The 17,277-nt window shown below is 37.7% G+C and overlaps 2 protein-coding genes and 1 pseudogene across 2 annotated transcripts; all 3 read right to left on the bottom strand.

Annotated features, from left to right (window-relative positions):
- Window positions 1-3,715: 3,715 nt before the first annotated feature.
- On the bottom strand, window positions 3,716-6,142 carry LOC112494218. The gene is made up of 2 exons (XM_025084145.1): window positions 5,949-6,142; window positions 3,716-5,838 (listed from the first exon to the last, which is right to left on the bottom strand). Exons 1-2 carry the CDS (start codon window positions 5,958-5,960, stop codon window positions 4,207-4,209), a joined length of 1,644 nt encoding a protein of 547 aa, XP_024939913.1. The 5' UTR covers window positions 5,961-6,142; the 3' UTR covers window positions 3,716-4,206.
- Window positions 6,143-8,600: 2,458 nt separating this feature from the next.
- Window positions 8,601-12,248, bottom strand: LOC107266844 (annotated as a pseudogene).
- Window positions 12,249-14,264: 2,016 nt separating this feature from the next.
- LOC107266871 (histone-lysine N-methyltransferase 2D-like) lies at window positions 14,265-17,077 on the bottom strand. Its single transcript, XM_015737848.2, has 2 exons — window positions 16,924-17,077; window positions 14,265-16,607 (listed from the first exon to the last, which is right to left on the bottom strand). The coding sequence occupies exons 1-2, from the start codon at window positions 16,936-16,938 to the stop codon at window positions 14,469-14,471; spliced, it is 2,154 nt and encodes a 717-aa protein (XP_015593334.1). The 5' UTR covers window positions 16,939-17,077; the 3' UTR covers window positions 14,265-14,468.
- Window positions 17,078-17,277: the final 200 nt, after the last annotated feature.

Genomic DNA, 17,277 nt, shown 5'->3' on the forward strand with positions numbered 1-17,277 from the left:
CCTCAACTTGCTTCTCTCTTTAAGCTTCTTTCTGTTATAACGGACCATGCGGATCTACCATGACCAGACATCAAATTATGCTTACTCCATGACCAGCAACATTCACTTGGGGAACCGACTGACGATGAGCATGAACATATATCTATCGGTCTTCTGATTCCAATCATAAAAAGTATTAAATAATGAAATGACACTTTCGTAGCAAGATTGACACGCCTCTTGCTGATCATGTCAATCGGTTCTAAGTTCAGCCTGCATAACTTTAGAATTTCTCATGAGTACAAAATTGCCCAACTATAATACAATAGTATGGCGCGTTAATGAAATATCCAATGATTTTATAGCAAAGACTATTAACGTGTGTGATGAACAATTTGGTAGTGGGGTTTATGCTCGAATCGTCAATGTTTATTAGTCTCTATTAACATTCTATGAGCGGCCTTATACTGTTGTTTTTTTTTTCATGTATTTTGTACACTGTTAGACAGGTTATTTTGCTTTCGGTTATATGATCTGATCAGTTTATCGTCTTAAATTATCGCCCCCTGAATAATGAGCCTAAAGAAAGGTATAGTGATATTTTTACCATTTAAAATAATGTGCACCAGTTCCTTGTTGGATTGAGATTCGTACAGTTAGTGATATAATACTTTAAAATTCTTATTATACAATTAGTGACTGACAGTAGAGGCAAAATGAAAACTTTCTGTACTTCCTTCAACATAGGTGAAGTTACCTTATCACGAGACATGAGTTTAATAAACTTTCAGTAACGTTTAATCTCACGTCAGGAAGCTTATCGCCGTATCAGGAAAGTCTAGCTTATGGAGATGTTTAATCAACTGTTTAATCCACGACTATTAAAGGCCAATCATCCCACGAGAAAGGATTCTTAAAGTAACCTAATATATAACACGTATCAGTATAATTATGCTGATTCAAGGGATTATGGAAAGTAGCATTATGAAAGAGATTGCGATTTTAAATTAACGCCGTTTGCTATTCTAATCATTGATCATCATAAGCATGAATAGAAAAGTGATTGACAGCACGAAAGAAGAAAGGACGACGCTCCAGAACACGTTACAAAAAGTCAAATTTTGTCCAGAAATTTTTAACGAGCATGTCAAATGACCTGCGGTTATGCTTCCGGCACAAAACCATAATAGCACCTGTATCTAATTATACGGTTCACTAATACAAACCGAATATGAATCGTTCCTTTATTTTCCACCCTGCCGAAGTGGCATAAGTAGTAGGCAACTTTCTTTTTTTCAATGGTAGCCAATGACGTACCGAAAGATGAATGATGGGCGCTTGTGTCTTGAAGGTAAGATATAAAGCGTGATGAGATGATACATCGGAGAATATGAAACGAAAGCAGAAAATTATTAAATTCGAAGGATATCGTACCTTTAGGTTTTTTTTGGATCAAGTATAACTGGTTCGAAAATATTATAATAACTGAATTTCTGTCGGATATTATGTAATGTATGTTAGCCAATAAAACGATCGTTTAAAGTTATTTCGCATTTTATGAAATTGGGTTAATTTCGAAATGTAAAGGTTATATGCTGTATATGGGACCTTAAATATCTACTTTCAAGAATTCCAGATTTATCAGAGTTATGTGGCATCGAAAGAAATGACTGTTATTTTTAAATCTCCTTCGTTATATTATACAAATATTACAAAATACATTAATTTATGATACTCGATCACGCAAGACACCGATAGGGTACTTTTCTATGTATTGAGCAAATTTAAGTAAATATTAGAAACATTTTCTTTTTTGTCGAATCATTTTTATTTAAAATATATTTATTTAAAATCATTTTTATTTAGAAGAATTATGAATGAAGATTGCATTCGATAATCATGTAATTTAATGCAATAGAAGATGTAATACCTAGTTATACCAGTTTTTAACGACAGAACGATAAAATCAGTGACACGTAACTATGTCTTGAAAAAATGAAATAGCGCAACGTTCGTATCGCCATTTTAATAATTGAAATGAGCTTACAGGAAAAAAAATAATACTTAATAGACTCATCGACGATTTTGTCTCTTTGGCTATGTGAACAACTTGCATTGACTGAACTGAAACGTGGAAGGAAACTTTGAACGACTCGCGCTCTCTATTGTTACAGTTCCTGCATTGTCACATGAGACGACTGAAGAGAAGCCTAATTGAAAACCTTCCTTTTTTCTCGAGCGACATCAATTTCCTGAAGGCGTCCACTTTCTAGCAGCCTGAGGGTACAGAGTACGCCTTTAGTATAGATTGCACTTTATCTTACAAAGGCCGTTCTACTGCACTCGTATCCTAAGTATCAACTCCAATTAAGCTGAAAACTTTCCCAGCCGTAAACGTCAGAAATTACGTTTCCGCTTTAGAAATGGCAAGTGTAAAATACTTTGTTAAATAAATTATGCTATAAACATAAACTATACAAAAAATATGAAAAAAAAAATGCATTTAGTGGTAGTCAAGACGCTCGCCGTGAATCGGAATAAAATATAATCTTTGATTACTGATAATCTATAATTCAGAGTCAAGTAACACGCGTGAAGAATTATATAAAAAATAGACTGTGACCTTTTGATTTTAACTTTCTAAAATTCAGAATTCGCACAGCCACCTATTACATTTTAATCGTCGATTTCCTTTACGTAGAGGCTGTTCACTTTATCATCCCAATAGATAAATTCAGCGTTTCCTTTTTCATAGTTGATGGGCACGTACATCCAAACCATCGACTTTCGAGTCACCCTACATGCTACACATCGTATTGAGATCACCGTTTTGATGACCGCGAGAAAGTAAGAGGCAGGTCTATATGATTTTATTTTAGACGGCTATACATTCGCCGAGAATGTCAAAAATAAATTAAAACATTTCAACCGTCGGCTCTCCCTTTCTTCATTCTCCTTTTCTCATCTCTCTTCGAGCGCTGTTCCTCCATCTCTCCTTCTCAAGTAAGGAGAGTACTCTCTCGCAGCAGGGCGAGATCCATTCCTGGCCATCTTTTACAAACAGCTTACGCCTCCTTCACGGTATATCTTTTTTAAATCTTTTTTTTCGTTTTTTCGAACACGAAGCGTGAAAAGTTACTGGACTCTACTATACGATTCACTGTAGCTAATTGAAACACGCGTCTAATTAGGCCAACCTAGGCTTCGTTAAACGTACTGTTGTTACGTGGCGCTATGAGTGCCACGTCACAGTGTGATTACAATTACCGATGGGATTTTTGAACAGGCCATTAACTACGGAAAGTTTGATCACGTCCCGAAAGTTTAGATAGAGATAGTAAGACTCTCAATCCTTTTCACTTTTTTATTATTCTGTAACACCTTCATATTTCTGTTAAATCAGTGAGGACGTGCAAGGTTAGATCGATGATCCATGATCCGGCAAAAGCAATGAGTAAAAGTTCCACAACTCAACATGACGTCGATCGAAAGACAGATAAATATATATTTTTAATTAATTATAGATGGGCAATTAATTTCTGACTATTTCGATCGACTCAGCAGGTTTTTCGTCGAATTAACGTAGCCACATAAATATACGCACCTGTCGCAGAAATTATAAAATATTGCAATTGGATGACGTCTTGGGCTTTGCTTCGTATATAATTATTTTGTAAATTACAAACCAGTGATGGGTATCAAGCATAGTCATTTTCATTTTATTTTATTTCTAGTGACTATAATGTACGTACAAAGCACACATAAACGTGTGAAGATAAACTTAAACAGAGTTCTTTTAGTCTTAACCTTTTACAATTCTTATTCGAATTACATTTTTGAGCTCCTAGCGTCTTAAAAGTTTCAAACCTACGATCAATCGTTATAATGCGACAACTTCAGAATCCATGCTTTTATCCGAACCATATAGGCATACTAAAATATTAGTCATTAATCTTACAGTAAGTACTGCCTGCACTTGACATCATATTAAAAGTGAAATTTTTATACCATTTGGTTACGTCTTTTCAATATCATTCAACGTAATGATTTCAATTTTACTTTGACAAAAGTTCTCGTTACTGCGCATACTGTGCGTTAAATATTACTATGAAGACTAAAGAGGTTATAATCGGGTACAGTCGGTAGACTGAAAACGAACTCATTCAAACGCTTGTACCCCAGCATCTATTCTTATGTTATAAAAAACTTTTTTTATACATGATATACTTATCCCTTGCCATTTTGCTTTGTACCAAAATTCACGTCGTCCAGACTCGTCTTATATTCCTGCGTGTGTTGCGACGTCGAAGGTAATGGATGATAATTAGTATACTGATAACTGTGAGAATTTGGAGTTCGAACTGTTATCAAATTTTGATTTTGGTAAGATACCGCTGAGTGACCTTGATCGTAACCATAGTTCTGATCGGGTTTCTGATTCCCAGCTGCGATCAACGGACCCTCGTATTTCTGGGTCAGGTGAGTCGGCGGAGACTCATAGCCGCCATATTCGGTAGACTGAGTTGTCGCTTGACCTTTGGCTAGTTTTGCAGGTGGCACATACAAGCTTTGGGATTCCTCAAATGTTACTCGTGTTACCGGTTTCTGATGATACTGGCCATTTCGGTATTCTTCGCTTTTGGTAAGAATCGTAGGACTGCTTGAGCTGAGACCAGGATTTCCCGTTTTCCATAAAGAGTTTGAATTTATGTAATATGGTGCATTATCTGTGTTCTTCATTACAGAATTTTGGTTGAAAAAGTGATTTTGCTTGTTATCATGAATGTTCCCTAGAGAGTTTTGTGGTACCGTGTACATCAGACCGGTTTTACCGATTCCACTAAATTGTCCGAGGTATGAAGGATCTTTCAGAGATTTCATAGGAGAATTTTGATTTATGAAATGTGCCTCATTTGATTTCAGTATATTATTTTGATTAGATTCGAATAGGCTACTTGGTAGATGTCCCAAATTCTGTGCCAAAAGTTTTGCCATAGCTTGCTCCAATTGCTGAACCTTCGCGTATGCACTTGGTAAAGGATAATCAGGACTCACTGGTTGTCCTGCCACACTGATCACACGATACGTTGTCTTTGGTAATTGTAGACTTCTGAGATGTAAATCCGATAAGCTGTCCATTTGATTATATAAGGTTGGTATCCTATCCAAATTAGCAATATTGACCTGCTCCTTGGAACTTGAAGAAATTGCGTTAGAAACTTCTGTCTGATTATCGGATGAATTTTTAATAGTATTTGATGATCCTTCGTTCTCGATTTTCTTATTTTTTCCCTCACTCTTTTCTTCTTCATGTTTTTTACTAGATTCTGATTCCGAACCTTCCGTTTCACGAGGACCTGACATATCTGGTCTTGAGTAAGCAGGCGGTGGAGGGGAATTGAAATAATTGGGATAGGGATATGGTGTTTGAGGATAATAGTTACCATAAGAATTAGGCGAATACGGTGGGGAATTGTAAGGACTCATTGGAAAAGGCGTTGAAAATGGTCCATACATGCTGTAAGGTCCTTGACTAGGTGAAGGAGGATAGGAACTTGGATTATAGAAAGAAGAATATATTTCAGGCGAAGGATTTTTTGGATAAGGATCATAACTCGGATAATAAGGATCTCTTTGATGATTATTACTAAAACTGGCTGTGTAAGAGTCTCTTGCGTCGGCATCCGGTACATAAAGTTCCGGTCTTAAGTAAGGCGGATATTCCCTTTCAATTCCACGTTTCATCAACTTTGGATTGTATGGATACACTGGGTATATCGGCATGAAGGGTTCATCATTCGGATCCGCGTTCCCCCGATACGTTTGAGCAAATATGGCTGGCGACAGGAGCAGGAACAACTGAAATCGTAAAATAATTGCGTACCTTTTAATATTGTCTGCTGGACTCAAAAGTAAACCGCACTGTTACTTTATGAAAATTGTACACGATGATTAAGAAGAGCACTAACCAATAGCTCCATGTTCACTCAACACCGTTTATGAAATATGCTAAAGCACAGGTCGCAGAGATGTAACTTCAAAATCTTGTATCGGTGTCCTTTATGTTCTTTCAAAAAATTCTTATAGTCTCGTTCAACGCAAAGATCAGCTAGCGAATGATAGATTGGCCGTCCTTGAATTTCTCTTTTATACCGTGTACATTGAAAAATCTGAGAAACTAGTTTAACTTTTCTTTAGTCTTATACGTAGAATCGACATTAACCCCTTCAGCTCGGATAGTGAAAATGGAGTGGCGAATAGTAGATATACTCAAAGTTTAAAACAAGTATAGCGAATTAAATGAGTTTGCTCAGAAAATCAGGTTTGTCCGGCTCATCTCGATACGTTTTCCAGTAAAACGCCGATTTAAACTTACTGGGCGTCGTACGCCTAATCTAATCTGCAAAATTTCTTCGTTCATTAACACGTGGCGGAACTTAACGATTATACATGAAATATATGTATATAAAGAATTCTCGAGAAAATAGCTGCAACATAATTACATGTAAAGGTGCAGTTAACATTGAACCGTGGGCGTGCGTGACTAGGTCGATTAAAGTGCCTTTCCCAAAGACTGTGAAGAATCGACAGTGGGAAGAGCGCGGGTAATTCAAACGTGAGCAAAACAATTGAAAATAAGAGGACGGGGAAACAATCAATCCAATAAACATTTTTGTTGCCTGTGGCACTCACTATAAGAACGTCGTGTGCCGGTTTTCATTCTTGATTGTTTTAGAAGCGACAGATACCGATCCACATCCGATCTCCTTTAACGACATGATAGATCATTTCACTTTCACCTCTGCTCTCTGTCGATAAATGAATCGAGAACGTATACTGGCCACACCTTCGTTAATAAAAAAAAAATATTGCGATCGATGGCTAAAAGCATAAGAAAAATCTTATACTGATGAGTAACAATCAGTTTTCTCTTGTGTATCGACTATCAGCTGATATTAGTTATGCAAAATTCGTTCATAAGACGAGAAAACGTTATCCAGCTAAAATATAGACTTTTGTTTTTTTCAATGAAATTTTCTCTAGTTCCGATTGATGAATTTTCGGTTCTAACGAAGCAAATAAAAAATATGAGATTTCCACGATGATTTGTGAACTATTTTTTTTTTTTACGACTTTCCCTTAACCCATGAACGATTAAGAAGATTTCACATCGAACATTGAAAAGTGAGAAGACAGTTTTCCTCTTTCAACTTTTCTCACAGGTCTGCGGATGGCAAAAGTAAAGGCACGCCCATTCGACCAGATTGGAAACCAGTCGGAAAAGAGTGAAATGCATTTTCTATATAAGTCGTCGACTGGTCTAGAATCCACAAGCGTGTCGAATTGCTCTTTTAGTATACATACCGTTACACCCGAGACACTTCTGCTGTATAGATAATGTATGGATACACTAGGAAAAGGTTAAACTGGGTCAAGTGCACGAGGGATATGTGCATTTATGGAGCACGCACTGAAATCATGTCCATGCTCATACGGGGCGTCCTTATGTGTCCAAGAGAAATTTTTGACAACCAAGAGAAATCCTTACTGTAATGATATGCGTCAAGGCGAGATCAAGATGTGTTTATTTAATTCATTGACTTCCTATGTATGTCCAAAAATTCAAAAAGTGAATGCAAATTTGAACTATTCAGAAAAATAATAATTAACCATTTTACGAGCTGTACAGATTATTCAATTACTCTGGATGCAATTGAAGTTGGAAATAGTACATTATGATACAAGTACGGAAAGTTGATGATTCCACGAGTTCACAGTATATGCACCATAAAGAAGCACGTAATGGTCGACTCTTGATGACTTCATGAACACATCAAGAATGGACCATTTTGTGCTTGTTTTTTGGTGCACAAACTGTATACTTTCCGTATAGCGTTGCAAAAAATAATTTTATAGTGCAATCTGAGTAACGTTGCTAGGTAGCACTTGAAATAAGTGCATTTGTTTTATCATGATATAGTTGGAAACAGGTCGCGATGTTATTCTTTCACCCATCAAGGAATGGTCACCGGTTGTTGGACTTTCCCAAATAAAATAAAGATTTAGAAAGGAGATTGCCCGTCCTATCCAAACGACGATGACTTTAGAGTAAAAGTGATCCGGTTTTTGTTCGAGGAATCTTTTATGATTATTTTTCTCCCGATAACTTTCACGCGGTAGCGTCATCGTTCAAATTTATACTTCAGTCAACCAACATTGGAGTTTTCAGTGATAACAGTCATTTAGTATAACCCTTCATGTATTTCCCGGATAACGCCCAGTTTATAATCCGATTTATATGGTAGCCTAATTATCCTATCGTATAAAACATTCCGATTGAAGGTGAAACTGATCTCGATGTCGTCCGTTCGGATCCTCAATTAAATGAATTAGTAATTTAAAAGAGAGAGAGAGAGAGTATTTCTTTTCATAAGTATGAGAAAGCGCTGTCGAATAAATAGTTATAATATCGTACGTAGGTGCAAACTCATTTTTATATCCATCGATGACCGAATAATTTTCCACGAACGAGAATCGTATTTCTTTCCAACCGTTGTTGGTAATAAAAATCATCGAAGATCAATTGGTGATATTGATAACGAAAGTAGTGTATAACCGTAAATGTAGCAAAACAGTTTTTATTATAAAACAGTATAAAACAACTATATATAACAATAATAATCACATGTCAGTATTGTACAGCGGGTCAAATATTTAGCCATAATCAACGTCATAAATAAGCATCAACAATAAAATCATAACAAGTAACTATAAATATTAGTTTGTGGAGTCTCAGCTTTTCCAACTACACCATCCTTACCGAAGGAACCTCTAATGGAAAGATTCCTCATATTAGTTCTTTCGTTTTTGATAATTTTTTTCTTTAGATATACTTTCAAATTATCTTGTCATGGTTCCGTTTTTACTTTGTCTTCGTCTCGTAGTAGACTGACCTGGGAACTTTCCATCAGCTATATTTTCCGATATAGATTCCATTTTGTATTACCTCCTTTTAATACTTTCCATCAACACTGGAGTACGAAATGGTGTCGTATTTGGTATTCGATGCTGCATTGCTCTCTTGAGACTTTCCAGCAGTATAGGCAACGTATCTAGGAGATATATTGGAATAGGATCCATGGGACTCAGAAGGAGCAGCATAGGATGAGGAAGGACTGGAGTAGGATGCTGCATGACTGGCCGAAGGGGATGAGTAGCTGGAGCTGGGGCTGGGGTAGCTGAGACTGGGACTGGAATAGCTTGAACTTGGGCTAGAATAATCAGAGCTTCCACCAGAGGAGTAGGAGCTACTGCTATCATCAGATGATGGTGGATAAGACGAGTAAGAATTGGAATCAGATCCTGAATAAGAACCGGAAGAAAGTGGGACACTATAGCTGGCGGTATCTGATGAACCACCAGAATGTGAATTATAAGAGCTAGATGAAGAGGGAAGAGAGTAGGAACCAGAAGAAGCGGGGAGAGAATAAGAACTTGAGGATGACCCTGAAGACAAACTGGAGAGTCCATGAGATGAGCCCGAGGAAATGGGGAGACTGTAGCTCGATCCATGAGAGGAAGAAGACAAGGCACTTAGAGCGGAAGAGAGACCGTGAGAAGATCCTGAAGAAACAGGGAGACTGTAGCCAGAAGAACTTCCATGCGATGCTGGCGCCACAAGCAGGCCACCGGAAACGGAATGGGAGGACCCTGAAGATACGGGTAGACTGTAACCCGAAGCGACACCGGAAGACAGAGATCCTAGAGAAATTCCATGAGATCCTGATGATGGTAGGCTGTAGGATCCTTGGGAGGCTTTCAGGACTACAGGAACGCTGTATCTGCCGGATCCGCCGCTGCCGTAGGCGGACAAACCGTGCATCCCGGTTGCGTAAGCTGGTAGCATATAGCTAGATCCGGAACCACCTGCCGAAATTCCACCACCGTGGATTCCGAAGGTTACAGGTCCCGTCTTTGATCCTGAGGAGGCTAAGATGCTGCTTCCTCCGTATCCACCTCCAAGACTCAGGCCAGATACGCTGGGCAAAGAATAGGATGTTTGACCTCCATGACCACCCAGAGAGAGACTTCCAAGATTCAGTGCATGACCTAAACCAGAGGATAGGCCCGGTCCAGAAGGGGGTAGTAAGTATCCTCCGCCATGTCCTCCTAGACTAAGAGAATTGCCGAATCCTGCAAGGCTCTTAAGTCCACCTTGTCCCAGAGAGAGACCTCCAGAGTATCCGCCAAATCCATGTCCCACAGACAGACCTCCTGATGATCCTCCAAAACTGTGTCCAAGGGACAGGGGGCTAATTGATCCAGATGATCCTCCATATCCATGACCGAATGACAAACCACCCGATGATCCGCCTAAGGAGTAACTGCTACTTGGTACATAATCTTGAAGAGGCGCAGAGTATCCCGAACCTCCAGATGAGTAACCACCAAAGGAAAAGTCGGAGATCCCACGTTTATCCTTAGTTGACATTTTGGCATCTGCTTTCGTCTTTGGAATTTCCTCCTTGCAGGAAATACTTGAGAAAACAAGAGCAAGAAGCCCCAGCACGATCTACAACAAACATTATTAATAGTTTCACAAAGTATTTCAGACAAGCAACCGATTTTTAATTAAATGACACTAACAGCTCCTAAATATGAATACTGTTTTTTAAATTAAAGCAGACTAATCAAATTAATCTATCAAAATAATTGAAATCGAAACTAATTTATCCTAATCTTTTGAACCCCTAGTTAACTGAAAGAATAACTGACGAACTGTCTTTAAAAATTGTTATCGTTTCAAAATAAGACCTTGATACTGTTTCCAATGAAAATAATTTCCAATCCAAACTAGCCGAAAATAAAAGACTTACGAGTGGCCGCATGTTGATTAAACTTGGGGTGTGTTTGCGAATGTTTCTTGTGGTAAAAGCGACCACCGAGTGGGTGAGTGAAATGTAATTTCTGATGGTATTGCTAACCAGAAGAGATCTTTTATATCTGGATCCCCTCTTGGGCGGCGAAAGAAAGGTCTAGGTGAAGGTAAGCCCACTCTGATGCTGCGTATACTCTAGACACCTGAAACTCATGACTTCTTTCTGACCAATATAAAAGATACAATTGCATACTGCAGATTAAAGAACCGCGGTAAAAGTGATTCGTCAATTCGTGTCATCGATTCTCTACAATAACTTCCTAAACTGGGCGTGTACAATTAATAGATCAAATTCTTGCACGTGTAACAGAAAACTTCTTTCTTCTAAAGAAACAGATTACTGTATCGTATATTCGATTCATAATAATAAAATATTAATAAATAATGTATAGATAAAACGTATTTCAAGAAGTGAATGCTGATTCGTATTGTTATATAAATACGATCAGAATATATTTTCGTTGCATTCCAAATCAATTTTAAAATGCATACTGACTAAATTGTTATAGATATAGTCATTTCATATTATGCGAATACATTTTCAATTTCCGCCTCCTATTACTACTATATGAAAACTGATGCGTCGCGTGGATTATAATGCATCTAATTAACACAGCGGTGACAGAGTGCGTTTAACATTCTGTGACACACGAGAACGTAGTAGATAATAACACCTAATTAAAAGAGTCTTTCGCATAGAGAAAAATTGTTTTCTCATTGTTGATATTGTTGTCGTGAAACATCTGTATTGTGAACGGTATTGTTTAGAAAGTACAGTCGCATGAAGGCTCATTAATTATGGATATTCAAAACATAAGTATTCAAGATGGTTGTCTATTGAGGTTCATATGTACATCTTGCTGAGTGACAAAATATCATCCAACTCATACATAATATATGGGATTATTATCTGGTAAAATCTAATAACATATCTGAATAAAGAGAACGCTCATTCTTTTTTAGTAAAAAGTGTGTATCTATACTTTTCTGTGAAATATGATAAAAATTATTTGACCGTAATAAAATGTTAATTAACTATTTTTAATGACGTCCAATATGAATTGACCACGGAGAATTCACAAAAAGGTTTTCTTAATTTTCTTTTATTAGGGACCGCCGAAACGTTTCTAAATGGCGTATAAAAAATATGTTTCACATTATTCCGTAGTAAGTTGGAAAAGATCAAAGAAATGTTGTCTATTGTTCTAATTCAAAACAAAGTGTGAAGTGATTGTTCCAATAAGGCATTTTGCCAGCGTATAATTTGAAGTAGTCGAGATTCCCATTGATTTTGTCTTACTTTCACTCGTGGGATAACGGATATCGACATCTTCACTGCGTGAATTCCAATCTCAGTAGACGCCGTGATAAAAAAAAATTAAATTAAAATAGAGCCAAAATTAATGACTAAAAAATAAAAAATCGTGCTGATCGATAAAATATATTTGATCTACTGAATTTTACATACATTGACCTACCAAAGAATATATCAGTCCGTTCTTCAACAGACAACATTCTCTCATTTGAAAAAAAAATTCAAAAGAATCGGTACTCACGCGCCAAGTACAGAGTAACAGACTATCAGGATATACTTGCATTTGTATTATACAAACGATCCTTTCACTTAAGAGGAGTACAATGTTCATTCGCATTGAGTAGAATCTGGGAAAACAAAAAGGACCTACAAAGGTATGATCGTATATCCTAGGTGAATACGAAAATATGAAAAGTGAAACTTTTCCACCAGTTTGCATTCGCCTAAGATACACGATCATACGATTAAAGAAACACGTATTACAAAAATTCATAAAGCAATATTCAAAAAGTGAAAGAAAAAAATAAATACTATTACACGCGTAGAAATAAAGGTGTAGGACATGTAGGTGACAATCTCTTAACCCTTAGCTACACAGGTTTCGAAATTTAGAAACATACTTTACAGGGTGAGATCTGTTAAACCTCAATCTATGGAACTCAGTCGCAAGGCTATTACGATAAATAGAATAGGTCGAAAGTAAAGTTTCACATTGCTCTCTTCATAATTTAAATGAATTTATTGACAGGATATCAAATAATAATTCTGAAATAAATTTTTCTTGTTTAATAAAACTTTACGTAGAAACATATTCGAGGTCTAAAAATCTAATTAATGAGGTCTGTGAGAGTACATATGTCATTATGCGTTAAAGATGCTATGCCTTATCTGACCATGTAAATTAAAAACCTTGCAAAGTAGATAAAAAACTAATGCAAAGTATCCAGCGAGAGAGAGAGAGAGAGAGAGAGAGAGAGAGAGAGAGAGAGAGAGAGAGAGAGAGAGAGATAACAAGTTTGCACCAAGGAGTGATGACCATTCGAACGGAAGATTTCACAGAAGAGACCTAAAAGGCACTTGGGAAGAAATCCCGACCGGGCGGGTCCGGTATAAACGGTAAAAGTGTAATGGCGACGTAAAACGAAAAGCGAGACGATATGGGTCACCCACGGAAAGTGAATGGCCAAGAAACACTCGATCTCCTCCACAACAAGCATTGCGAAAGATTCTCTTGGACTTGACAGTGAGAACATGCAATGACTAAATTTGTGATTTTGAACATAATTATAAGATTCTGGATGCATATCTATAAAGCATAGTCATCCCCTGTAATATAATTATCTGCCTGCGGTAACGTTATGCAATCGTAGAAAAGATAATGGCGATGCTCATTCTGCTGCTGTAAAGATCGAATCTGGAGAAGGTTATTTACCTGCTCGTGAAGGTTCCAGAAAAAGTGTAATCTCTATATTATGCTTTGGATAGAGAGTTCGAATTTCTAATTAAAAATTCCTTCTTTTCTCTCACGCGATACAGGTGGTTACTTATGATTAAAAACACGTGAGATAGATTTCTGAGGATCAACCTTAAACTAAATTGTATACCTGCAGCGTACACGGAACATACGTATGTGCAATTCAAATAAAAGCTGCGCTCACGCGTACTTAAATATTATTTATCGAACAACTTTCCATACTGAATTCGCTTACCGTATTAAATCTTGGGACCAAATTAACAAATCTGGATATCTTACGTTATTCGGAGAGAGTTCCTTATTAATAGAGAAGTAACGCTCATGGTATAGGTCCTATATGTTTCTTTTCCTCTGATATACGTATGTCTGTACACAACTTTCCAGCCGAACGATACGAAGCCTCAGGAACGTGAATAATTTTAGCGTATTAATGCACAGTGACATCCTAGATTCAATTATAAGCAGTAGCTACGCTTTATGACCCATAAAAACTTGTCTGGTCTTTTAATGACCTCGGTTATCACGAGGTACGCCCAGTTTATTAAAGATAAAATGGGAAACATAATAGGAAAACGTACGTTTATTTAAAAAAAATAATAACAATAAATACAAGCTATGTATTTACAACCCCTCAACACTGAGAGGAATGTGCATTGAGAGTTAGAAAAAGAAAACTATACCAAATACAGTCAATTCCATTCAATTAAAAAAAGTAGTAACGATTTCCACCCAAGGAACTATATCATATTGCTATATCTTTTTCATTTCCAAATTTGAGCAGGCTTGGGTTGAGTAAAGGAAGGAGCGTAACTCCACGGATACGTCGGTAAGGAGGGTTTCTGCAACTGGTATGCCAAATTAGGATAGTAAAATACAGGATAGACCGCCTTAACTGGTTTGTAAATAAGAGGATTGTAAACAGTCGATTGAATTCCATAAGTTGGGTGCGCACTAGCTGCGACAGAATTCACAGGATGAGCAGGATTTGCGATAGGATGAGTAGGAGCAGGAATAGGATGAACAGGAGGAGCAATTTGATGTATAGGTGTAGAAATTGCATGTACTGGAGAAGTAACTGGGTGCAGTGGCTGAATAGGAATAGATATTGGATGAACAGGAGTTCCTGAAATACTGACAGGATGAACAGGATGAACTGTTTGAACATGAGAAGCTGGTAAAGCTGGAGAAACTGAAACAGGTGGAGAAGACATAGGTGGTTTGTGATCAGATTCACTGGGAATAGGAAGCCCAAAGTGAGTCGGCGATGATCCTGACGTTTGTACGGCTGTGGATACTGAACTGGGACCTACGAAGCTAGTGCCATAGCTGGGAACGTTCGCAATAAAATTAGTTCCTCCTATGAGAGTAGGCACGAATCCACCATATTGCGGAAAGCCTGGAGATCCTGGTGCTGGCAATGATGTACCCACTTGAGAACTGCCGTCGCTGCTTGTACCCGGAGGAGGCTGAATGGGAGCCAATGTGGACGTAGTTGTAGTCGTTGAAGTGGTGGTAGTGGGTGCCTGTGTTGTTGTCGAAAGTCCATATCCTAGTGTGAAGCTGGATGGACTAGTATTTCCTGGCAGAAAGGGAGTTTGTCCAAAAGCGGTATTTCCGGTGCCAAAAGGCAGAGTAATGGCGGAACCACTGTTTTGATTATTCTGCTCGTTAAACTTGGATGGCTCACTAGTTTGTCCAAATTGAGAACCGAGAGAGGCTAATAAATTTTGATTTTGAACGTAATTTCCATGATTGCGTGCATACTGATCAGAATATTGGCTACTCTGAGACTGACTTTGACTTATTAGAGCTTGCTGCAATTGAGCTATCAATCGGTCCTTTTCCAAAGATTGAATCTGCTCCAGAGATTCCTGATTACTTAATGTACCTGATGCGTAAGAAGGTAAAGGAGGTCTCTGATATTGTGAAGATGATCCATCATTTCCAAAAGTCTCGAATTGATTGTTTTGATTCTGAAGTTGATTATTCTGTCCGGTAAATTCATCACGACTAGGAGCGAAACTTTCATCAGCATCAGGTGCACCATACAGTTGGGAAATAGCTTGAGCATTTTGAGCCAGGAAGAGGGCTGCATCTGAAATCGACTGATCCTGTCCTTGACCTTGAACTTGAATGAAGTTTTGATTCTGTATATTCAAGCCTTGATCATGACTTTGAGAATTCTGAAAAAATTGCTGCTGCTGCTGTTGTTGTTGTTGCTGTTGCTGTTGCTGTTGCTGTTGCTGCTGCTGCTGCTGCTGTGATTGCTGATGTGAAGCAAAAGTATCAGGTGACGTATATGCAGGTAACTTTTGATTTTTCGGTGGCAAATAATTGGCTGTATTCGAACTGAATGGTTCATTGTTTTGACTGGCTATTGGACTTGGCTGTACAAAATCAAGATGTCTAATCGGACTGGGCACTTCCTGGTTCCACAGTCCACTACTTTGTTGATTAAATCTATTAGACAATTGATTGTGAAGTTGTTGCAGCTGCTGCTGTTGGTGATTATCCCGATGCTGTTGCTGACTAGAGAAATGCTGACCATGTCCATTGTATTGTTGGTTCGGCCTCGTCAGCTGTGAACTTTGGCTCGGTGGACCGTATCTATTGAAAGGACGGTTTATCTGACTAGGATACCTAGTCACGATCCTTCCTCTGTATCCTGATTGACCAAATGCTGGGCGAGAGTGGTATTTGTGTCCGGACGCAAGCCTATCAGGTCTATTGTATGCGTAACCTGAATCTCGTTTTCGTTGAACTGTTGAAGGTTTTGATTCAGCATTTATATCCTCTCCGTCCAATTTCACGACTTCTAGTTTCGTAACTTCGGATTTTTTTGATTCTGCTATTTTTTCAGTTTGACCCAATGATAGAACCGCAATTAAACAAGAGATTACCTGAAACAGAAATAATATTGGTATTCACTAAAAATAATCTATACTGTAGCAGCATATACTACCTTTTCAACTGCTCGAACGGTATAATACAAGAAACTTTTCAATTTCCGATTACTTCATTCTGAGACATGTATAAATACCATGAAATTACACAGTTTGAGCAATATTATTTAAAAACTTAAAACAAGGAACAAATCGACATTTATAAAAATAGTTCAAGTGGGTCTTATTGTTCATGTCAATGCAATAGATTATTTAGTAAGAAAACTGACTGGCTGTTCTTATTCTTTGTATTGTATAATGCTTTTATACTTACCAAAATCAACCTCATGTTTTTGCTTTATCCAATTACACAGGCACTTGACACAGCACTATATAATCTCTATTGAAAGTTCTCGTTTCTGTTCTTAATTTTCTGCATTTAATTATAACAATCTCCAACGTGAAAAACTAATTTCCTCAAGGATGAACGGACCTAAGTCGACTAAGAACACGGCCATACCTGCACATGTATAAGTACAGTCGGGCCGCGACCATCCACGAATTACAATAGACTTTCTTACCGGCTTTCATCGATTAAACTTAAGCAATACTGTTACGGATTCGTGATGTTACACATATCGATACATATATTTATTGTCTCAGAGTGCTTAGATTGTAAGTCCCATTT

The sequence above is a fragment of the Cephus cinctus genome, unplaced genomic scaffold, assembly GCF_000341935.2.
Source record: "Cephus cinctus unplaced genomic scaffold, Ccin1 Ccin1_scaffold0025, whole genome shotgun sequence".
Lineage (NCBI taxonomy): Eukaryota > Metazoa > Arthropoda > Insecta > Hymenoptera > Cephidae > Cephus > Cephus cinctus.